The sequence below is a fragment of the Staurois parvus genome, unplaced genomic scaffold (assembly GCF_062004578.1).
Source record: "Staurois parvus isolate SC_StPar_1 unplaced genomic scaffold, SC_StPar_1.0 ptg000662l, whole genome shotgun sequence".
Taxonomy (NCBI): domain Eukaryota; kingdom Metazoa; phylum Chordata; class Amphibia; order Anura; family Ranidae; genus Staurois; species Staurois parvus.
Window position 1 is genome coordinate 1,624,504 of NW_028318458.1, and position 25,081 is coordinate 1,649,584.

The 25,081-nt window shown below is 46.0% G+C and overlaps 1 protein-coding gene across 1 annotated transcript in view; it reads left to right on the forward strand.

Moving 5' to 3' along the window:
- The window catches only part of LOC149448675 (LIM homeobox transcription factor 1-alpha-like), an 81,074-nt gene extending 56,650 nt beyond the window's left edge, over positions 1-24,424 (forward strand). Inside the window, exons 4-9 of the mRNA XM_089651749.1 lie at positions 3,458-3,690; positions 8,498-8,655; positions 10,213-10,290; positions 19,353-19,470; positions 20,054-20,206; positions 23,689-24,424. Coding sequence (XP_089507875.1) covers positions 3,458-3,690; positions 8,498-8,655; positions 10,213-10,290; positions 19,353-19,470; positions 20,054-20,206; positions 23,689-23,840 — 892 coding nt within the window. The 3' untranslated portion in view covers positions 23,841-24,424. The remainder of the gene's footprint in view (positions 1-3,457; positions 3,691-8,497; positions 8,656-10,212; positions 10,291-19,352; positions 19,471-20,053; positions 20,207-23,688) is intronic.
- The last annotated feature ends 657 nt before the right edge of the window (positions 24,425-25,081 follow it).

Here is a 25,081-nt window from a genome sequence, read left to right on the forward strand (position 1 = left end):
AAAATGGATTAAATACATTTTTTCCTCCACATTCTACAAACAATGCCCCGTAATCACAACGTGAAAGAAGTTTGTTTTGGAAATTTATTAAAAATAGAAAAAAAAACAAAAAAAAACACATGTACATAAGTATTCCCAGCCTTTGCTCAATACTTTGTTGAAGCCCCTTTAGCACCAATTCCAGCCTCAAGTCATTTGGAGTATGATGCTACAAGCTTGGCATACCATTTTTGGGTAATTTCTCCCATTCTTCATTGCAGTACCTCTCAAGCTCCATCAGGTTGGATAGGGAGCGTCGGTGCACAGCCATTTTCAGATCTCTCCAGAGATGTTCAAGTCTGGGCTCTGGCTGGGCCACTTCAGGACATTCACAGAGTTGACTCGTAGACACTCCTTTGTTATGTGGGCTGTGTGCTTAGGGTCATTGTCCTGTTGAAAGATGAACCGGTTGCCCCAGTCTAAGGTCCAGAGCGCTCTGGAACAGGTTTTCATCAAGGATGTCTCTGTACATTGCTGCCTTCATCTTTCCTTCAATCCTGACTAGTCTCCCAGTTCCTGCCGCTGAAAAACATCCCCACAGCATGATGCTGCCACCACCATGCTTCACTGTAGGGATGGTATTGGCCAGGTGGTGAGTGGCACCTCGTTTCTTCCAGACATGATGCTTGGAATTCAGGCCAAAGAGTTCAATCTTTGTTTCATCAGACCAGAGAGTTTTGTTTCTCATGGTCTGAGAGTCCCTCAGGTACCTTTTGGCAAACTCCAGGTGGGCTGCCATTTTCCTTTTACAGAGGAGTGGCTTCCATCTGGCCACGTTGCCATACAAGCCTGAGTAGTGGAGTACTGCAGAGATGGTTCTTCAGAAGGAAGATTCTCCTCTCTCCACAGAGAAATGCTGGAGCTCTTTCAGAGTGACCATCGGGTGCTTGGTTACCTCCCTGGCTAAGGTACTTCTCCCTTGATCGCTCATTTTGGCCAGGCGGCCCGTTCTAGAAAGATTCCAGGTGGCTCCAAACCTCTTCCATTTACAGATGATGGAGGCCACTGGACTTCATGGCTTGGTTTGTGCTCTGACATGCTCTATTAACTGTGGGACCTTATATAGACAGGTTTATGCCTTTCCTAATCATGTCCAATCAACTGAATTTCCCACAGGTGGACTCCAATCAAGTTGTGGAAACATCTCAAGGATGATCAGTGGGAACAGGGTGCACCAGAGCTCAATTTTGAGTGTCATGGCAAAGGCTGTGAATACTTATGTACATGTGTTTTTTTTTTTCGTTTTTTATTTTTAATAAATTGCAAAGATTTCAAAACTAACTTCTTCCACATTGTGATTATGGGGTATTGTTTGTAGAGTGTTGAGGAAAAAAATTAATTTAATCCATTTTGGAAAAAGGCTGTAACATAACAAATTTGGCAAAAGTTAAGCACTGTGAATACTTTCTGGATGCACTGTGTATATGTGTGTATGTATATATTGTGTATGTGTGTGTGTATGTATGTATATATATATATGTATTTATTTTGCACTCATTTACACTTTTTTCACATGATTTTGTAGGTGTGGATGGCGCCACCTAGTGTATTAATTAAAACTTTCTTGTACGTTTTAAAACTTTAGCTGGCTATATGTATGGATGGACAAACCTTTCCTGAAGGCTATTATATTTAGATTGCCAGTACTTATGGCTGTCAGAATACCCAAACATTGCCTGAATTTGATTGGATGCAGCCACTGTTCAGCTGACAATTTTCCACCCAGCTCCTTTGACTTTCAGATCAAAGGATATCAGGCAGGAGGAGGTTAACAGGACCTTTTTTGGCTCGAATGTCAGCAAATATATCAGGAACTGGTTGGAATTCTCTGGCTCTGTTCATGGCAAATTTAAGAGGCTCTTTCTGGTAATCTAAAGGTCAGATTATTTTGCAAATTGACAGCCTAAGATAACTTTTTTGCTTCCTGAAAACTTTCTTCCACCTTATAAGCAACTCTTTGCATTGATGATTCTTCATTCTGTATGGGAACTCCTTGCGGAGTGATCTATGTCCAGACCCCCTACAGGAATAATGCCTTTATTGCCCAGATGGTCAATGTAAAATGGGATACGCACTATGAGAAAATTGGAAGAAAAATTCCATGCGAGGACCGATCATTTGATTTTCGTAGTGTACACAACTTTTGACATCTGATTCAGACTCTCCAAACAAAAATTCCCAAAGGGACAAATGCCATAATTTTTCTTGTATGTGAACAGAACTAACAGTTTTTGTTTAATGTGTACTGAGAAAAATCTGGTTTCGAAAGACTGTGCATGATCATAAACAATAAGCTACGCTACAACGTTTCTATGTCACAAAAAAAAAAGCCTTTGTCGTCCGAGAATTTTCATACAATTTGTACCATCTTCGGGTTCGACTTTCTGTGAAACGATCGGTCGCCCGATTTTCTTATAGTGTGTACCCAGCTTAAGGGTGCAGTGTAGTCTGCAGTGACTTGGCCATGGTATTAACCCCCCTGGCGGTATTCCTGTTTGTAGCTCGAGGTAAACATTCAGTACCAAAAGCAGCAACCCCGAGCTACACTCGGGAATACCCTGCAGCGTTGCTCCGGAATCTCTGTTTCACTTACCTTGTCCTGCGCTCCCGCGATGTTCCCCCTGCAGTGTTCCCGGCCATCTCCTCCGGCCGATGCCACATCCGTCTTCCGGGTTCCGGTCCCTTCGAGCGTCCGGACGCACGGGGAACAGAACCGGGAGGAAATACAAAAATTTTAAAAGTAACATTCACTCAATACACTAAAATCAAATAGTATAACATTACTGTATCAAAGCATTTCACATACATTTTGTCCCGAGTGCTTTGTCCTGTGCCCTGCCTGCATTTTTACTGTCCTTTCTGCCTGGAAACTTAGAAACGTCCATGGTGTCCAAAAACCATCCCTTTTAGGTCAAATGCGGTTTTAGACCGGCTAGAGAACAGCGATAGTAAATCAGAACCACTTGCAGAATTGAGTGATAATGATTCGTGGGGGAAATTCATCATTAGACGCTGAATACGATTTTGCGACTTTGCTCAGTGATGTGCAAACTTGGCGCTCTATTTCAAATTTCAGTGTTTTTGGTTTGATTATATTCTTGAATTAAATTTATTATTATTATATTATTATTTATTATATTATAATTTATGATTTCGTGTTTCAAGTTTTATCCTACCCGGGATGTTTACTAGACTCTTGTTCGGACAGATTTCAGTGAGTTATTCCTAAATATTACAGCCTACAATAAAAAAAAAACTAAATTTTCCATGCAAAAAAGTACCACTTTGAGCACAGAAATATGGAGATATTTAGACCGTTAGGGAGGTTAATGCCATAGTATTTCATTGTGACTCCATTGTAAAGTATGACTCAGGTTTAACTGGCCGTTAAAGACTCATAAGATCCTCTTCTTTTCAGGTTGTTCACCACTAAATGTAACAGTTGCTTGAAAGCGGTAATGCCATCGGAACTCATCATGCGTGTCCTTGACAATGTCTACCATGTGGCTTGCTTCTACTGCTGTGAGTGTGAGAAGAAACTGGAGCGAGGAGACGAGTTCGTCTTAAAAGAAGGACAGCTGTTATGTCGCAGTGACTATGAGAGGGAGAGAGAGATGCTCAGTGCGTTTAGTTTAACGCCCGCTGGATCAGGTAAAGTCAGCAGATACATATATTTACAATATCACAGAACCAAGAGAGTTAATACCCCTTAAAGCTGCCTTCCGGTGGACCTTTAAGTGGGCTTTAATGCCCAGGAGGTAGTGTGCCTTGTGAATAGCGTGACTGCTATGATTGGCTCTCACAGCGGTCACATGATCACCAGCCTGTCCCACTGGCTCCAAATCAGAAGCCTTGACCAAGAGCTGTCGGTGACAGCTCGATCACTATGCTGGGAATGCACTTTCAGCACACAACCTCCTGCTGCCGTGATTGCATATGTGCAGCGCCTGGGCATTAAAATCCATCTTTCTTGCCGCACATATGCATTACTCAGTCAGCAAGAGGTTAAAAACCTATAAAAATTTAGAAGGTGGCAACATCAAAGGGGTTCCTTCTCTGCAGCTGCACTTTCACTTGGGCAAGGGTCTGCAAACTTTTTAAACAAAGGGCCAATTTACTGTCCTTAAGGTTTTAGGGGGGCCATACTGTGGTCATCGGGAATAGAAATTGTCCTGGCATCAAAGGGAGTAAACAATGCATCTTTGGTATTAGGGTGCAGAATAGCACCCGATCGTTGGTGTCACTGGGAGTAATAGTGCCTCATCATTGGTATCAGTGGGAGGAATAGTGCCCCATTGTTGGTGTCAGTGGGAGGAATGGTGCCCCATTGTTGGTGTCAGTGGGAGGAATGGTGCCCCATTGTTGGTGTCAGTGGAAGGAATAGTGCTCTGTTGTTGGTGTCAGTGGAAGGAATAGTGCTTCATGATTGGTGTCAATGGGAGGAATAGAGCCCCATCATTGTTGTCAGTGGGAGGAAAAGTGCCCCATCATTGTGTCAATGAGAGGAATAGTGCCTGGTTGTTTATGTCAGTAGTAGGAATTATACCCCATTGTTGGTATCAGTGAGAGGAATAGTGCCCCATCATTGGTGTCAGTGGGAGGAATAGTGCTTTATTGTTGGTGTCATTTGAAGAAATGGTGCTTCATGACTGGTGTCAATGGGAGGAATAGAGCCCCATCATATCATTGTTGTCAGTGAGAGGAAAAGTGCCTCATCGTTGGTGTCAATGAGAGGAATAGTGCCCGGTTGTTGATGTCAGTAGTAGGAATTATGCCTCATTGTTGGTATCAGTGGGAGGAAAAGTGCCCCAAGGGCCAGATAAAAGAAAACAAAGGGCCACATCTGTCCCCAAGCTGCAGTTTGGAGACCACTGCACTAGGGCAGTGGTCGGCAAGCCGCGGCTCGCGAGCCACATGCGGCTCTTTACAAGCTTAAATGCGGCTCTTCTGTGTGCCGGGCGCCCGCTCCCCTCCCTCCTCTCCCTCCTCTCCCTCCTCTCGGACGGGCGTGTGCCGGGCGGCCGCCCCCTCACCTCCCCTCCCTCCTCTCGGACGGCCGCCCGCTCCCCTCCCTCCTCTCGGGCGGCCGCCCCAAAAGTCAGGACTCTGCAGCTGTCAGGATGTAGGCGGGGCAGCCAGGATGTAGGCGGGGCAGCGTGACGAACTCCTCTCCTCTCACAGTCCGCCCTGAAGACCAGAACGGCGCGGGAAGCACGGCGAGAGGAACGCGCGGAGCAAAGGTAAGTGAATTGACACAGGGGGGGACTTACTATATGGGGGATGAATTACTATATGGGGGACTTACTATATGGGGGGGACTTACTATATGGGGGAGGACTTACTATATGGGGGATGAATTACTATATGGGGGACTTACTATATGGGGGATGAATTACTATATGGGGGGGGGACTTACTATATGGGGGGGGGACTTACTATATGGGGGACTTACTATATGGGGGATGAATTACTATATGGGGGATGAATTACTATATGGAGGATGAATTACTATATGGAGGATGAATTACTATGGGGGATGAATTACTATGGGGGATGAATTACTATATGGGGGATGAATTACTATATGGAGGATGAATTACTATGGGGGATGAATTACTATGGGGGATGAATTACTATATGGGGGATGAATTACTATATGGGGGATGAATTACTATATGGGGGATGAATTACTATGGGGGGTGAATTACTATATGGGGGATGAATTACTATATGGGGGATGAATTACTATATGGGGGATGAATTACTATATGGGGGATGAATTACTATGGGGGGGATGAATTACTATATGGGGGATGAATTACTATATGGGGGATGAATTACTATGGGGGGATGAATTACTATGGGGGATGAATTACTATGGGGGATGAATTACTATGGGGGATGAATTAATATGGGGGATGAATTACTATGGGGGATGAATTACTATGGGGGATGAATTAATATGGGGGATGAATTACTATATGGGGGATGAATTACTATGGGGGATGAATTACTATGGGGGATGAATTACTATATGGGGGATGAATTACTATATGGGGGATGAATTACTATGGGGGGTGAATTACTATATGGGGGATGAATTACTATATGGGGGATGAATTACTATGGGGGGGATGAATTACTATATGGGGGATGAATTACTATATGGGGGATGAATTACTATGGGGGGATGAATTACTATGGGGGATGAATTACTATGGGGGATGAATTACTATGGGGGATGAATTAATATGGGGGATGAATTACTATGGGGGATGAATTACTATGGGGGATGAATTAATATGGGGGATGAATTACTATATGGGGGATGAATTACTATGGGGGATGAATTACTATATGGGGGATGAATTGCTATGGGGGATGAATTGCTATATGGGGGATGAATTGCTATATGGGGGATGAATTGCTATATGGGGGATGAATTACTATATGGGGGATGAATTACTATATGGGGGATGAATTACTATGGGGGATGAATTACTATATGGGGGATGAATTACTATATGGGGGATGAATTACTATGGGGGATGAATTACTATATGGGGGATGTATTTTCAGTTTTAAAAATGTGGCTCTCAAAATAAATTTCAATCGTGGTTTTGGCGAGATTTGGCTCAGTTGAAAAAAAAGGTTGCCCACCACTGCACTAGGGTATTGAGAAACCGTTTTACTTCATCTGCAGCACCACCTACTGGTGGATTTAGTTGTATTCAATTACAGGTATATCCAAAAGATTAAAAAAATGCACCCTTATAGGTGCATTTCCCAAAAAATTGGAGATCTAGTGTGAAACGGCATGTTAATTTATTCTGTCCGAATGGGGGCAAAACGTTACATAGTTAGTTTGGCTGAAAAAAGACAAAAGTCCATCCAGTTCAACAAATTAAAAAAAAAAGAAAAGTTATAATCCTATACCCACAATTGATCCAGAGGAAGGCAAAAAATAACCTCAGCAAAGCATGATCCAATATACGCCTGTACAGCAGCTGGCAACCATTTGTCTATGAACAGCAGTACGCAGCACTAGGGTCTCCTGGGCACCAAAATACACTAGTTTGTTTACACAGTACTAGAGAAGACACCTCTTTGCATGGGTCCCTTGGCTATTTTTTCTCCAGGTCAAATATTTTTCATTCCTATAGAATTCAATATTAGGAAATAAATATTTGTTTCCTATGATCATCAGCTCCATGTGGCCCTAATGCTGTATTTTTATGATTCACCTCATTCTGAATGAATGAAAAACATTCAAATTCAGGAGAAGACAGCCTAGTAGTCTAATAACATTTGATTTTGCCTTGATTTGAACAGAACAAATGTACATACAGCTTCACAGGATGAATAACTTTTTAAAAATACTCCCCTTAGTGTATGCAAACCCTAACAATGAACTTCACTTACTTTCTCCCTTTTGGTCTAATGAAGATTCTTTTGATATTGTTTTGTTATATATACTAGATAAGTGCACAATTTACCTGTTGATTTCTTGAAAACATATGAGCTGATGAGTGATGGGGCAAAGTCCTTTTAGCACCCAAAGTGAAAAAGCAAAACAGCATCCTCACCAAGGAGCTGGGAACTACTTCAACAGTATAGGTTGCAGGCCCTGCCCATTATGCACTCTTGTCCTGCTGAAGTGCCCAAGGTGGTTGCCCTTTTTGCCTACCCCTCAGTCTAGCCCTGAAGCTGATAATGTCAGTGCTCTCTACTTGTGAACAAGGAGGGGTTATGGAAACAGGAAGGGGTGGAGATGAGAAGGGGTCTGTATTATTTGTAATTAATCAGAAACAGGGGCGGACTGACCATTCGAGCACTCGGGCACTGCCCGAGGGCCCAGGGTCAGTGGGGGGCCCCATGAAATGCCCCTGGTACCCTTTTTTTTTTATTGGCTTTTTTGGGTGTGCTTTGAGTGTGGGCAAGGACACAGGGGCTCCATGATCCCCGATTACTCAGGGGCCCCATGCGTTGTCAGTCCACCCCTGATCAGAAATTAAGTAGGCAGGGCTGACACCACGTGCTTAAGAACATATTATATTTCTGATACATCAACATTTACTTTTCTGTACATGCAGTGTGTTTAAAGGAATAACACATGGGAAAATGTGTAATCTGCAGATGTATTAAATGTTTTCTAGCCTTGACATATGTATTAACTTACTAGAAGTGTGGTTTTCCACCTCAGCAATTCAAAAAGACGCTTTGCAAAAGATTACTCCTCATGTCATTACTTGGACAAGGCCATTGTCTGCTTGGGTGCCTAATCCTGCATCAGGGGAGCACAGGGAGAGGGACGCATTTTTAACCATAACCTAGATGTACGGGAATCTTAATGTAGAGAATGAGAAGATAACCAGTAAGATAAAAAAAACAACAAAAGAAAGACATGACTAGGCAACAAATGTTCCATGCCATCTGTGATTTTTTTTTTTTCTCTTAGTTAAAAGTGAGGATGAAGATGGATGTCACACCCATAGTAAAGGAAGCGACGATGCAAAAGATGTTAAACGCTCCAAAAGACCAAGGACAATACTGACCACACAGCAAAGAAGGGCATTCAAAGCATCATTCGAAGTGTCTTCCAAGCCATGCAGAAAGGTAGACGTTGCAACCTACCTCATATTGCAATACATTTTTTGTCACACTTCAAATGATCCAATTATTTTTAGAGCATAATACAAGAGAAAATATACTGAGATCCTTAGCAATCCATCAAATTTTTGTTTTATTATATAACTTTCTTCAGAAGATTTAAAGAATTTGGTATCTATGAGAATCACAAATACAAGTAGAGTATGCTTCATGCACAACTGTGCTTCTCCATTCAGGGAAAAGTGATGGGGTTCTTGAATAGCTGGCCCCTCTACTGTCAACACCTTCACTCACTCCCCTGTTTGACCTGCAGAGGCTCCTCCAAAGTCCCTGTGTGTTGGGTAGGTGTAGCGTGGTGTGGCGGGCAGTATGCACATGAAGCCCCAATTGCCAGAAAAAATCTGTTGGAAAAATAGTTCAACAGCACAAACAGGCCAGGCGGGTAGGTTCACCCGAACAGGAACACTTACAACAGTGTAGAGACAGCATTTTGTAGACTCGGAGTTATTGACAGTATCTGCCAAGAGGAGAGGAGTGCGGCCTGGCCAGTCCAACCCAAAGGTGAAGCTTCCTGAGACGGTAGACGTCTCTCTCCCTACCACTAGTGCTGCCCCTGACAGACGGGTAACCGGTTCTTACACTAGTCACTCACACAAAGCATTCCAAAACCCAGGGTCAGAGTATTAAATAGACTCTGCTTAACCCAAGATGGTCGCAAGGGTCACAAAGGTCAGCCTTCAGGGACCCTGGTGAGGTCCCCCCTTGGTCTAGAAGACTGTTGTATTCGGCCACGGATGTGTGGCTTGAAGTGTGCTTCTCTTTTATGCTTGTGAGTAGTAACTCTAGTTATTTTACAATAAAGATCCTTAAGATAATGCACTAGGCTGGTGCGCCCAATTTCTCCCTCTTCCTGTAGATGTTCACACCGACAAACCTTCGCAGTGCAGGGAGAGCTCCACAGCAAATATAACTTTCAATTTTAAGCATTGAGACACTTTCTGTGCAGAAAGAATGTCAATCTTCCATTTTAAAACTAGGAGCATGCACCTGTGTATGATCTTAATTCTGAGATCACAGTGCCACTATCAGCTGCTGGTATATATTAACAAAGAACAGAAAAACCAGAAAGAATTTACCTTTTATGAAGCCTTGTTTACAAGACCTTTATAACATGTCTACCTCTATCTAATCAATGAAGATCAGCCTATTTGTTTTTTTGCCATCAGAAATACTGGCTCTCCTGTTTGTATTTAGTGCTTAGCAAACATGTTGACCACATGCTTCCAGGGGCGGACTGACCATTTGGAAACTCGGGCACTGCCTGAGGGCCCAGGGTCAGTAGGGGGCCCCATGAGAAGCCCCTGGTACCTTTTTCATAGGCTTTTTTGAGTTTGGGCAAGGACACAGGGGCCCCATGATCCCCTATTGCTCGGGGGCCCCATGAGTTGTCAGTCCACCCCTGCATGCTCCTATATATTATACACAATCTTGTGTTTTATATATATCAATATACATAATTGTATCTATTATTGATACCAAAATACTTCTTTTTTTTCTGTGCAGGTGAGGGAGACACTGGCAGCAGAGACAGGGCTGACCGTTCGCGTTGTTCAGGTTTGGTTCCAGAACCAGAGAGCCAAGGTACAGCCACGGGTACAATGGACCAAAGTCTAAGCCTAAAATTCCACTTCTCCTTTTATATAAGGAAATGTATCAAATCAAAATGTGTAATCTAGCCCAGATGGAACCAAGTATTCCAGAACTCATTTATAATTTACTAGGTAATAGTTAGTGAGGCAGTAAAGTTAAACCAATTAATTGGCTTGTGCACCAAGGACGTACTGTTCCACTACAGGCTTAACCCTTCTCTACACTCCACGGGTATCAGGAGCAGGCTGCCCATGGCTGTGAATTGCTTCACATTCAATACTCCAGTCCCTAGAACAGGGGAAAGGAAGCTTCTCACGTTAAAGCCAATGTAAAATGTATTGAAACAACCAATGCATGTAGTCCACCAAACACAAACAACCCTAACACGTACAGTCCTACATAGAGGTTCTTGATTTTTTACAAATAAGCTGCACGTAGGAATGAAACATGTTAAATTTGTTTGTATCTGGTGTACTATATAGTGCATCAATTGTTTCAAAATATTTTACATTGACTTTGGCTGCCTACTCATTGGCTTGCTATCCTAGATCTACTGAGTCAGGATATGACTGCTTTCATTAGAGTCCCTTTAAAGGAATAGTCCACCAAAAATTAAAATCTCTGTTTTTTGGTTGATGCTGGAAAACTAAATCCCCTGCCCAATTTTTTTTATATCTTTTGTGGGACTCCAGTGGTGACGTCTCTCCACTTAAAGTTCCTGGATCGGAACACCTGCTGTGGCCATTATAAGAGGCTTACACTCTCCAGTTGACTTTTGTATTCATGTTATATTTCAGAGAATGAAGCAGGAGGACCTGGAACAAAATCTAAAACTCCCAGGTAGACAGGAATAGAGTCAGGAATTGTGGTAGGAAAATCTCACTACTGTATCAAAGTATCAATTACATATAGGAACCAGGAGCTGGCTTAACCCACCACTTATTACTGAAAGATCACTTTTTGGTGGACTGACATTTTTCACCTAAATACTGTATGCTGGCACTGAACGCTGTGCATTGTTTAGCTACGCTCCACACATCATTAGCATTTTGATCTGAATGTAGTCATACCACCAAAAAACCCAACAGGCCTGTCACTGCAGGAATCTTATAGCTACTATCACCAGTTTTTCATCCTCACCACCATCATTGTGGCATCCCTTTGCTTCTCTAAGTGGGGACTGAGGAGGCAGCAGCTAGAGAAAGTAATTCCAGATCTACCTTTCCTTAGCTGTGTATTCTTTAATATTCTCAAAGTTTGTTGCAGCTTTGCATCAATCAGAGCATGGAAGATTTGTAATGTTCTTGAAAAGTAGACCAAAAGGCAAAGTACCTGTGATCATAACTAGAGATGAGCGAAGTATTCAAAAATTCGATTCGACTGATTCAGCGAATTCGTGAAAAAATTTCGATTCGATGCGAATATATTCGCTGCGAATTTAACTTATAAAAGGGTGTTTCTAGGCTTCAGAGAGCCTTTATAATAGTGCAGAACACTGTACCTTTAATTTAAATGCCCTTGGAGTCTGCTGGGGAAGAGAAATAATACTGTCAGTCAGTATGACATGCAGATGAGTGCCGTCGATCTTAGAATCACCGCACACTTCACTCATTTGGGCAGTCACGGGGCCAAAACCAGAGTGTGGAGCCACAGTGTGGCAGTGGAGGCAGCAGCAATGGGAGGCCATACAGCACCCTATGACAAAAATGGAAACCACCAGCAGTGTGAGGAGACCTGAAAGTGGCACATGGCAGAGTGTGGCGATGGAGACAGCAGCAATGGGAGGCCGTACAGGGACCCATGACACACTCTGGACCTGGCAGCAGCATGAGGAGGCGGTACAGGGGCCCATGACAGATTACGGGCCTGGCAGCAGCATGAGGAGTCGGTACGGGGGCCCATGGCAGATTACGGGCCTGGCAGCAGCAATGGGAGGCCGTACAGGGACCCATGACACACTCTGGACCTGGCAGCAGCATGAGGAGGCGGTACAGGGGCCCATGACAGATTACGGGCCTGGCAGCAGCATGAGGAGTCGATACGGGGGGCCCATGACACACTCTGGACCTGGCAGCAGCATGAGGAGGCGGTACAGGGGCGCATGACAGATTACGAGCCTGGCATCAGCAACTTGGACAGGAGGACGTTCAGCTTCTGCACCGTCGGGTGCGTGCTCGCAAACTGTTGTCTCTTGGAAACGGATTCCAAGAAAGACTGCTGACGGAATCCGTGAAGAGGAGTAGCAGGAGAAGGAGCATCTGAACGAGCGGAATATGCCAACAAGCGACAACAGGGGCCCATGACAGATTACGGGCCTGGCAGCAGCATGAGGAGTCGGTACGGGGGCCCATGGCAGATTACGGGCCTGGCAGCAGCAATGGGAGGCCCGTAATCTGCCAGCACCCTATGACAAAAAATGGAACACACCAGCAGTGTGTGAGGAGACCTGAAAGTGACACATGGCAGAGTGTGGCGATGGAGACAGCAGCAATGGGAGGCCGTACAGGGACCCATGACACACTCTGGACCTGGCAGCAGCATGAGGAGGCGGTACAGGGGCCCATGGCAGATTAGGGGCCTGGCAGCAGCAATGGGAGGCCCGTAATTTGCCAGCACCCTATGACAAAAAATGGAACATACCAGCAGTGTGAGGAGACCTGAAAGTGGCACATGGCATGAGACACTGTGGACCTGGAAGCAGCATGAGGAGGCGGTACAGGGGCCCATGGCAGATTAGGGGCCTGGCAGCAGCTATGGGAGGCCCGTAATCTGCCAGCACCCTATGACAAAAAATGGAACACACCAGCAGTGTGTGAGGAGACCTGAAAGTGGCACATGGCAGAGTGTGGCGATGGAGACAGCAGCAATGGGAGGCCGTACAGGGACCCATGAGAGACTCTGGACCTGGCAGCAGCATGAGGAGGCGGTACAGGGGCCCATGGCAGATTAGGGGCCTGGCAGCAGCAATGGGAGGCCCGTAATCTGCCAGCACCCTATGACAAAAAATGGAACACACCAGCAGTGTGAGGAGACCTGAAAGTGGCACATGGCATGAGACACTGTGGACCTGGCAGCAGCATGAGGAGGCGGTACAGGGGCCCATGGCAGATTAGGGGCCTGGCAGCAGCTATGGGAGGCCCGTAATCTGCCAGCACCCTATGACAAAAAATGGAACACACCAGCAGTGTGTGAGGAGACCTGAAAGTGGCACATGGCAGAGTGTGGCAATGGAGACAGCAGCAATGGGAGGCCGTACAGGGACCCATGAGAGACTGTGGACCTGGCAGCAGCATGAGGAGGCGGTACAGGGGCCCATGGCAGATTAGGGGCCTGGCAGCAGCAATGGGAGGCCCGTAATCTGCCAGCACCCTATGACAAAAAATGGAACACACCAGCAGTGTGAGGAGACCTGAAAGTGGCACATGTTTGGGGCATGATTCATGGCGGATTTAGTCAGTTGTGTCAGGAACTGGTGGTTTGAAATCCAGACTAATCCACGCCTGATTCATTTTCACAAACGTGAGTCTCTCCACACTTTGGGTGGACAGTCGTGTCCTCCGCGGAGTTACAATACCTCCTGCCGCACTAAACACGCGCTCCGATGCCACGCTACTGGCCGGGCATGACAGCCTTTCAAGGGCAAATTCAGCTAGTTGGGGCCAAAGGTCAAGTTTCGTTGCCCAGTAGTCAAGGGGATTGTCTACCTCGGTTAGCAGGGTGCTGTCCAAGTAGGCCTAAGCCTGTTGTTTGAGGTCCTGCTCCAGGTCCACCTGATGCTGCTGCTGCTGCGGCTGGTTAGTAGTTTCCTCACTGCGCTGGTGAAGAAAGCTACTCATCATCAGGGCCCTCGATCCCCTCATGTTTTGCATTGTATTGGTATTGTTCTGTCACATGTTCTGTCCCCCTTTGTAATGTACAGCGCTGAGCGAACTATTGGCGCTTTATAAATACTGAATAATAATAATAATAATAATAATCATCGACTGCAGACTGAGGCAGCCGCTGCTGGTGGAGCTGCCACTGCTCCTACCACCCCACCCCTCCCCTGCTGCCATGGCAGCGGAACGCGAGCGCACAGGGCCCACAGTGTCTGAGGATGGACGTTGGCGCAGAAAGGCAGAGACCAGCTGACTACATAGGTGGTTTTTATAGTACGTTATTTTGGCCTCCCTCTCAGGAGGTGTGAAAAAGGCCACCATTTTTGAACGGTAGCGAGGGTCCAACAAGGTGGACAGCCAAAAGTCATCCCTCTGTCTGATGGTTATTATTCGGCTGTCGCTACGCAAGCAAGCGAGCATGCTATGGGCCATTTGTGCCAAGGAATGCGAGGGACTCCCTGCCTCCATCTCCACAGCATACTGCCACGGTGCGTCTGGGTCCTCTGTCTCCTCCTCCTCCTCCTCTACCAGATGCTCCTGCTCCTCCACTCCTGTCCGCTGAGTGGAAAAACCACCCATTTCACTCAATTCCTGAGCACAAATGTCCTCCTCTACCTCCTCCTCTTCTTCCTGTCCTGCCCCCACAGGGGTCATGTGGCGTTGAGATCTGTGCGCCACGTCTACCGCACCCTGACCAGCCATTGTTAACAGCATTTGTTCCAGGACGTGCAACAGAGGAATGACGTCGTTCATCCCATAGTCCTGCCGACTCACGAATAGCGTGGCCTCCTCAAAGGGCCTCAGCAAGCGGCAGGTGTCACGCATGAGCTGCCAATGGCTGACATCGAAGTTACACAGGGGAGTACCTTTATCCGCTTGTAACATCAGGAAATCGGTGATGGCCTTTCGCTGTTCGTAAAGGCGGTCTAACATGTGTAGGGTTGAATTCCACCTTGTTGCAACGTCGCAGATCAGGCGATGCTGTGGAATTCTGTTCTGCCGCTGCAGCTCAAGGAGGGTGTGCTTTGCGGTGTAGGAATGGCTGAAATGCATGCAAAGTTTACGTGACATTTTAAGGATGTCTTGCAGTGGGATGGTGGATTTTAGGAACCGCTTGACAACCAGATTGAAGACGTGAGCCATGCATGGCGCATGGCACAACCTTCCTTGACGCAGAGCAGACACCATGTTCTTTCCGTTGTCGGTCAACATGGTTCCGATTTTCAGTTTGCGCGGAGACAGCCATCTGTCGATTTCTCTGTTCATTACACTGAGAAGTTCCTCCCCTGTGTGACTACGTTCGCCAAGGCATACCAGGTGCAGCACAGCGTGACACCGTTGCGCCCTGCACATGTGATATGCCGGTCGGGTAATGGGACTTGGCACGGGGGTGGCGGCTGAGGACACGGCGGAAGAAGAGGTGGTAGAGGCGGACATCTTTTGTGGACCAAGGACGTGCAAACGTGGAGGCAAAAGCGGCGTGACCTGTCCAAGTTGCTGGTGCGGCTGTGACGGCACCACGTTCACCCAGTGGGCCGTAAATGACATGTACTGTCCCTGACTGTAGTTACAGCTCCACACGTCGGCGCTGCCGTGCACTTTGGCAGAGACCGACATGCTCAAAGACTGGCCCACCATCTCTTCTACATGTGAATGCAGGGCTGGCACTGCCTTTTTGGCGAAGAAATGATGGCTTGGCACTCTCCACCGCGGCGCGGCACAAGCAATCATTTCTCGGAAAGGTGCTGAGTCCACCACTTGGAAAGGGAGGGACTGCAGCACCAGCAACTTGGACAGGAGGACGTTCAGCTTTTGCACCGTCGGGTGCGTGCTCGCAAACTGTTGTCTCTTGGAAACGGATTCCAAGAAAGACTGCTGACAGAATCCGTGAAGAGGAGTAGCAGGAGAAGGAGCATCTGAACGAGCGGAAGATGCCAACGAGTGACAACTCCCCTCAGCAGAGGTGTTGGAGCCTTGACTGGCTGATAGAGGGCGATTGACGTCGGGTGACGGAGCAAGTAACGGAGCGGGTGATGGAGCGGGGGCTGGGGCAGGCAGAACCGCCGTATCTTTATCACGGTTTTCCCAGGCCACCAAATGGCGACGCTGCATATGCTGACGCAACGCTGTAGTCCCAACATGGGCCCCCTGGCCACGCTTGACTTTCTGGCCACATAGTCGACATACGGCTACGTTTACTTCCTCGGGCGGCTTGACGAAAAATTGCCACACCGCCGAGTAGGAAACTTTGCCCCCGATACTCCTCACTGGCTGACTGCTGCTTCCTCCGTGCACACCGGCACCACTACTGGCCGTGGTGGTAGGCTGCAGTGGAGCTGGTGCTGTACTCCGTGGCCGTTTGCCTCCACTGACACTGCTGCGACCCTGCTGCCTCCTGGGCAACCCACCGACTGTTTTGCTCGCTGCCAAGCTGCCACCCTCTTCTCCTGATGATGCGGAAGCAATAGCCTGATGACGACGAGGCTGCCAAGTGCGATCAGACTCATCATCATCAATTAGGGTCTCCGCCTCACTACTAGCCCCCTCGGCTGCGTGTGGGTCAGGAGACAGACCTGTCTCTAGACCGGCTACCGAGCCACTCTCCTCGCCACTACTTCTTCGCCTGGCTGCTGAAGAGGCGGATGTCTCCCCCCGTTCCTGACCGCCCTCTGTTAGCTCTTCCTCACTGTACAGTGGGGCTGAGCCCACAGCATGCGATACTTCGCTTGGTGAGGGAACACCAAAGGACAGGGGCAGGTAGAGGACACGTGATTTCAGTGGGCTTGCTCCCGGGCCATGCCAACTAACGGTTGTGTCTGACGTACCCACCGACCGTTGGCTGTAGGTGTCAGAGGTGACCTGGGAAGAGGAAGACGACCGAGCCAACCAATCGATGACGGCAGGGTTGTCGGTGGAGACACGACCGCTGGATGACACCGGGAGCACTGGCCTCTGGCTGCGACTAGTGCTGCCTCGACCCCTTCCTCTGCTGCCACGTCTGCTCGCTCCTAAAACATTGCCTCCTCTGCCACTCCTCTGCATGTTGTCTGACATACTCTTTAATTAAACGATTCTGTGTCCCTGAGTAACAATTCTGTGTCTGTCCCTGAGTAACAATTCTGTGTCCCTGAGTAACGTTTCTGTGGCCCTAAGTAACAGTTCTGTGGCCCTCAGTAACAATTCTGTGTCCCTCAGTAACAATTCTGTGTCTGTCCCTGAGTAACAATTCTGTGTCCCTCAGTAACAATTCTGTGTCCCTCAGTAACAATTCTGTGTCCCTCAGTAACAATTCTGTGTCCCTCAGTAACAATTCTGTGTCCCTCAGTAACAATTCTGTGTCTGTCCCTGAGTAACAATTCTGTGTCCCTGAGTAACGTTTCTGTGGCCCTAAGTAACAGTTCTGTAGCCCTCAGTAACAAATCTGTGTCCCTCAGTAACAATTCTGTGTCTGTCCCTAAGTAACAATTCTGTGTCCCTAAGTAACGTTTCTGTGTCCCTAAGTAACGTTTCTGTGGCCCTAAGTAACGATTCTGTGGCCCTAACTAACGTTTCTGTGTCCCTAAGTAATGTTTCTGTGTCCCTAACTCTCTCCCTGAATACAGCCAGGTCTGCCTCTGTTGAATGACTGGAGGCAAATGGAGAATTCTAAAATGGCCGCCATTTATAGCTCGACCATTACACTGTGCTGGCTGGCTGGCTGCTGATTGGCTAATGCGATCACATGTCATGAATGAATGCATTATGGGTCAGCGCGCCTTGTCTGCGCGCCTTCCCAGACATCCCCGCTCCGTCGCCGCACATGTCGCCGTCATTTTAGGAAAAATTTCGATTCGCGCATCCGAAGTCTGCTTATTTTCGGATTCGACGCGAATCGAAATTTTCCTAATATTCGAAACGAATTCCACTTCGCCTAGTTCGATTCGCTCATCTCTAATCATAACTCTAATACTGGTGCATTAGACAAGAGAGGAACCTTCTGAGAGTCAAGACCCAACTGGGATCCAGTGCTAAGTTTTTGAAGTCCATGTAATGAATTACTCAGACACACATTGTTTTTGGTCCAAGAAAAGGCAAATGTCAGCACCTGTGGTAGTGAGCCTTTGTAGATGGTCAACTAGTGTTCCCCAGGGCGCAGAGTCTAAGCCCCAGCCTGCTTCTTCACCAGAGCCCCTGATGGTGAGGATGGACTAGCAGCAAGCTGGGACCAGGTCTCGGCCCCCGGGTACGCCCAGCTGAGGATGAGGAGGCCGCTCATGGGAGCAGAGTACAATGGGAGGAGACTATCTGAAAGACTAGCCAAGGTCAGGACAGGCAGAAAACAAGCACAGTCAGAGAACGAAGCTGAGGTCGGTACACGAGTAGCCAATGCAGGATACAGGAGATAGCAACACACAGGAGCTCAGACAACTAGGAAGTTGCTCAGGCGAAGTGGCCTAGACTGAGCATGTCTTGTATAGGCAAGCAAATGAGGAGGCGGGCCAGGAAGTGATGGAAGGGAAGGAAATAAAACCCAGAGAATAGCAGATGATGCCCATAGGGGAGCACAGACAATCACATGTGAAAGGGATCAGGAACAGCATTGCAGCAAGGAGGCAAGAATACACAAAAAAACTGCAGGCTAACTTGTGATAGCAAAATTTACACTAGGAAACCCAGTTCTATTAAACATCAAAACTCGCACTTCCAACTTACAATGGACCAAACTTAGAGTGTGTCTAAAACCAATCCTTGTCTTTAGTTTGGATAGAGTGGTGAGAAGTTACAAACCCTGGCAGTTCTTGAATTGTTGTCTGGATCACTGCCAGTGTGATCCACACTCTATTATACCTGGTGACAACTGCCATTGTGACTGAAAGTGATAGAAAATCCACAATTTTGAGCTTTCACTAACACAGAAAAAGCAGGAAATTTTACCATGGGGACAAAAGTCTGAAAAAGGCATTCACTTTAGAGACTAAAAGGACAAGAAATGAAGGGATATTTCCTCAGTTGGACACAGAGGGCAAAAAAAAACTAACGAGTTTCAACAATTTTTTTATCCAAAATAGATTTTAAAAAATGTTAACTTTAGATTCTTAAATTATCCTTGCCTATACAAGCCAAAAAATATTTTTATTACCCTTCTGATTATGCTGCTCATCTCCATACACTGTTTGTGCAACCACTTCTTTTTAGATGAAGAAGATAGCACGGAGGCAGCAACAACAAGATCATGAGCAGCTGGCAACACAACGCCTGGGATCTGCCTGCAGAAACCGTAGGAACAGCAGGCAAAGCAATGAAGACAGTGAAGGTGAGAAAAGTCAATACACTAGAAAGTTCATGAACACTGAGATTTGTAGGTAATTTATAAGCCTAGTGTAAATTTCCTGGCACTTCATGTACAGCCTGCCAGACTAGTGAAAAGCTGTACCCGATACCCAATCCTCCACTCCTTCATTATACTAGACCAGTCCCCACAGCATCTTCTCCCCCATGATCTGATGGTCTAAAGTCCTGAGTTCATCAAGATGGGTCCATAGCCTGGCACTGCATGTGAGGATGCAGAGGGATAGCCCTTTGCTGGAGCATGGGGGAGTGCCATCTGCCAGGGGAGTAGATAATCTGGTAAGTAAAAGAACCTTTACTGTCTTCTAGGCTAAACAAGCAGTAATCCTTACAAAGTTCAAATTTCCCAGAGTTGGTCTTTAAATAACATTTCTGATTTCTAATTTTTATCAGCCTGACAAAGGGACATTGTGCATGCTATATTTTTTTGATGAGTAGCTGTAGATATTACTATTAATTGTCTTTGTGTGGGACCTTACTTTAGCTTGCAGAGGCAGACTATGTTTCCCTTTCTTTTCCCATCTCCTGTTCTCTGCTAAATTTACTAGATGGTGGCAGTGGTATAGAAGGTGTAATTTTGCCATACTCCAGAATGGCCCAGCAGTCTCTTCTTCCATTGGATCAGAGTGTCTACAATACAGACCTGTACAGACAGGGCCTCACACCTCCACAAATGCCAGGGGACCACCTTCATCCATATGGTGAGTAATTTGAAGTGGCAGTTATTTTACAGAATTCTGTAGACAGCAATGATATTTATACACCTGCTTACGCAGTTAGGTTTAGATTCCTCCATCCACACAAACAAGGTGGATGGAGAAATCCCCCCTGCAGGGACATTGTATTTTGACTGCGGCACTCTGATTGGCTGCAGTCGCTGGTTAAGGAAAGTTTCTCAACATGTTCCTTTGACAGAAATCGACCAAAAGACTTACTTCTGTGGAGCAGGGACAGCCACACACTGATTAAAATTGGCTCCTTGCTGAACCATTCGAATTTCGATCAGTGTATGGCCAGCTTAACTCACCAGGAATAGACTGGTGGTATAAATATTCATAACCCAAGCTATTAATCCTTCTTTCTCAGGCTTGGTTCACATATATGCTTTTTTGCTTTTGATCCATTTTATAATGCTTTTTGCATTGTGCTTTGTGTTTTTACGCATTCTGCCGCATTTTTACTGCGTTAAAAAATGCAAAACACGGTACAAAACTTGGCATAAACGCACTACATGCATTTCAACTTCTCCATTGAACTTTACTGTAGCAAAAACGCTGTTTTTTTGCGTTTAAAAAAGTCCCTGAACCTTTCCAAAAACTCATCAGCTCAAAAAAGCATAGATGTGAACATGTTCCGTAGGAAACCATGTTAAATGGACTGTAGTGCATTTCTGCAAAAATCACAAAAAAATGCATTGGTGTAACCAGAAGTCAGACTACTGAACAGCAGCAGTCAGAAATAATCTTTAACTTGATCATCTGCAATTTTGCAGGAGCTTTGGCTGACTACAGCCTAACTGTTTCAAGCAGACAAAATAAACTAAGGGCACCATTGCTTACGGCAGGGTGTCAAGAAACCAAGTGCTTGTATTCTGTAAAACAGATGTGACCAGATGTGTATGGATCTGCACAGAGATCCCCAGACTCCACACTGAATGAAAGTAAATGTGGTTTATTAAGAAAACAGCAAAAATGGTGAATACCACAATATGGCCAGGTTCACATACAGTAGGTGCAGGGTTAGTTGTAAAAAGAGTCCGATGTGGTTAGATTTAGCGGTTCAGGTGTGATTCAGGTGCAAATGTTTAAACTGTATGACACTGGAAATCGCACCAGAACTGGACTGAAAATCGCACTGCAGCCGGCCTGCACATATTTGAACCGAGTCCATAGAAAGCTGGTTTGGTTCACATGTCATGCAAACTGGATGTTGTTCAAAACGCATCCAATTCACATATATGTGAACTGGGGCTTCATCCAAACATTCAATACACCTGACAATACAAAATCCAGTAAACCTAAATAAAGTGTACCTAATGAGTGAAAGTGAGAACTAAGGAAACCTACGTAAACTAACCAACTAAACAAAACTAGACTATGTACAGATGGCAGGATAAAACAGGGCAGAGCAGGATTAGGTTGAGGAGCAAGGGATACACCAAAATGGGGGAAGGTACAAGCAGACAGGAGCGGGATTAGTAAAAGAGGCAGGAACAAAGTCACAGGTCGCAGGGAGCAAAGTACCTGGGGCGCACATGTAGGCAGGGCTTAGCACCTCATATGGGGACTCTCGCGAATGTGCTTGCTAATGCCCTGGGAACATGGGCATGGGGACTGCGGTAATGAGGAGTAAGCATTAAAGTGGCACCCCAACTCAGCAGCAAGCCTATCACCACTGCACAGTTCTACTCTTTGGACTCAAACACCTTATGGTTAAGCATGTATACCATATCACCGTACACTTCCTCTCACGAATGCAGGAGTACCGAGGGGACACCGCAGAGCCTGTGTCTGCTCATCAGCGCAGGCACCTCCATCCCAGTGATATGAGTTCCCTCCAGACTCGGTGCAGAACTCTGTTGCTGACGAGATTTACACTTGACTTGGATCCACTTCCCTTCTGTCTCCTGTACCTCCAGACGAGGTCTCTGGGTCCCCCGTGCCCCAGTATCAGTCCCATGTATGGGATACCGATCACTAGGGAGGGAATCAAGCTCACCAGCCCCCTCACTACTGGGATATCCATCTGCCATGCCAGATACCGACCTCTTGCTTGCTGCTATAGCATTCTGCATCACTGCACTGGTTACAACGGCAATATGGCCCCATCTTCCGCCAACTTTCTCCATATTTAGCCCTTGCATGGTGGCACTGTTACATCTTCTCTTCATCCTTTTTTGTAGCCCTGTTCGTGATGTGCTCTGCATGCCCTTTTGGGTAAGAACTTCAGATAGTTAATGGCTTTCTCTGAAGAACTCAAATACAGTCAGTTCAAACAGTCTCTCATAGATATCTTGCAGCATAACCCTCTCCTCTTACACCAGGCTGCCAGTTCATACCTCTCCATATGATAAAGTCCATTGGCTCAGACAATCCACTTGATCACCCCGCTCAGGTGCCTACAAAGTGTTTGTTCTCCTCAGAGGCGATGGCTTCATTAGACCATAGCCCAGCTTGCACTCCTTCCTATGTGTTCAGGAACTCCATAGAGCAGGGCCCTCCCTCTTCTTATATGCAACACAGAGTGGAGGGCAGAACCCAGAAAAATGCAAATTCTTGACTCCCTGGCAGCATGCTAGACTTAATACAATACACATAACTCAAAGTGATCATGAGTCAGCAATAAACATTAGCTTGGTACAAAGTCTTTCAAAATTAAAAAACATTTTTAATTTTGCCCCACATTGTAAGCACCTGCTTACACACAGGTAAAACACTGTGGCATTATGGAATAGTAGAGGAGGGACTTAATAACCTCCCATCAGCCAGTATCGAGTGAAGACTAATTGCTGGGATCTGCTGGCTGCTGAGAGACACCCGATGGTGGACACTGGGACTACACCTTTCAGGTCCAGGAACCACAGTGCCACCAGCAGGTGATCCAGTTCCTGACACAGGGTTCCTACCTTAAGTAATGATAATGTTATCAAAGAATGATTATTGTTGTTATTATTATTATTATTATACAGGTTTATATAGAGTTAACCGTTTGTGCAGCACTTTACAATATAAAGGGGGACAATACATTTATAATACAGCTCAATACAGAAGGTATTGTGGGCTCTGCTTATGGAGCTTACAATCTATAGGGAGGGGGAGGTTGAACAAAGGTAATAGCTGCAGGGGATGATCTGATGGATGTGACTCTGCAGGGGATGATCTGATGGATGTGACTCAAGTACAGATTTTAAACATGGATGTGGGGTAGGCTTCCATGAATAAATGAGTTTTCAAGGATCGCCTAAAGATGGACAAAGTAGAGGCTTATTGGACATACTGGGGTAGGGACTTCTAGAGCATGGGAGAGGTTCTGGAAAAGTCCTGGAGGCGAGCATGGGGGAGGTTACAAGGGAGCTAGAGAATAAGATGTCCTGGGAGGAGTGAGACCATCGGGCCCACTAATGAACTAGCCATCAGAATGTGCCTACAGTCTTCTAAATAAATGAATTGCTTTATTCCAACAGACACAGATAGTGTTTTCCACGACATGGACAGTGAAGGTTTGAATTATCTTGGAGGATCTTTGCTGACATCTTCAGAAAGCAACAACATACAAGCCCGCATTGGACCCATTGACCGCCTGTACTCCATGCAGAACTCCTATTTTGCCTCCTGACACGATAAATGACATGGATTGTGGATGCTTCAGATGGTGTACTGGAAAATATTTTCAAATTTGACATATGTATGAACAATACTATAAATAGAGTTGTCTGTTTTAGTTTTAGTAATAATTTCTATAAAGCCCAAGAAAATACTGTACCTATATTGCATGGTGCAAAGATAAAATCACTAGAAAAAGCAACAACATTACCATGGTGCACCTGTGATGTAGCCCTGGATAAAGATCATTGGAAGCCTTTATTCATAATCCTGTGTTTGCAGAAGTTGATCTCCAAAACGCAAAGGCATAACATGCGGAACTTCTAGAATCCTGAATGTGGAGTAGTGGAGTATGTAGGGGCTTTTTTGATGCATTTGAGATGCATTTTCCATAATATTAACTCACCATGCATTCACAGTGATTTGAATAGAGAAATAATAGAAGAAGCACAAACTGATCTCAAATTTATCTTGAAGTTGATGTAAACCCAATGACTAAAATCTCATACAAGCTGTAGCAATGTTAAAGTAATTTGAAATGTAAATTTAAATCTGCAGCTTTCATTAAAATTATGTAAATGATGATCCAGTCACAAAGATCCTTGTTCAGATTTTTCCTCTTATATGGTGCCAATGCTCTGTCCTTGTGTCCCAGTTGTGTTCCTGCCTGATTACGCAGTCATACAGGCTTCCAATGAAGGTTACAAGTGGCTATTTTAAAGCACATTACACAGGAATGGGTCACTCTTGTCACCATCAGGAAACCCACCATGCAAAATGCCATGCAGCCATCACTGGATTGCATAAGGACAGGAAGTGGTTGTAGGAGTGTCATGTACCTGACTGAAGGCTGGAATGGAGAGAGGGCTCGTCTTATGGCTAAGTGGAGTGCACCCCTGAAGGTGGTAACAGAAGGTGCAGTGCCCAAAGAAGCACGGGTTGCCAATGGTATGGATGCTTGGTGGTGCCTGGTGAGATGGTACCCGTGGGTGGACCAGATGCAGGAGGAGGTCCTCCAGAGGACACGTGGATCCAGGTAGATGGGTAGAGAAGGAAACAAAGTCAGTAGCCAGAGCCAGGGTCAACACGGAGCATCAGGTAGGAGCAAGGTCAGGATCAAGCCGGGGTCATACACAGAGCAGCAGACAGGAGCAAGGTCAGGATCAATCCAGGGTCATACACAGAGCAGCAGACGGGAGCAAGGTCAGGATTAAGCCAGGGTCATACACAGAGCAGCAGACAGGAGCAAGGTCA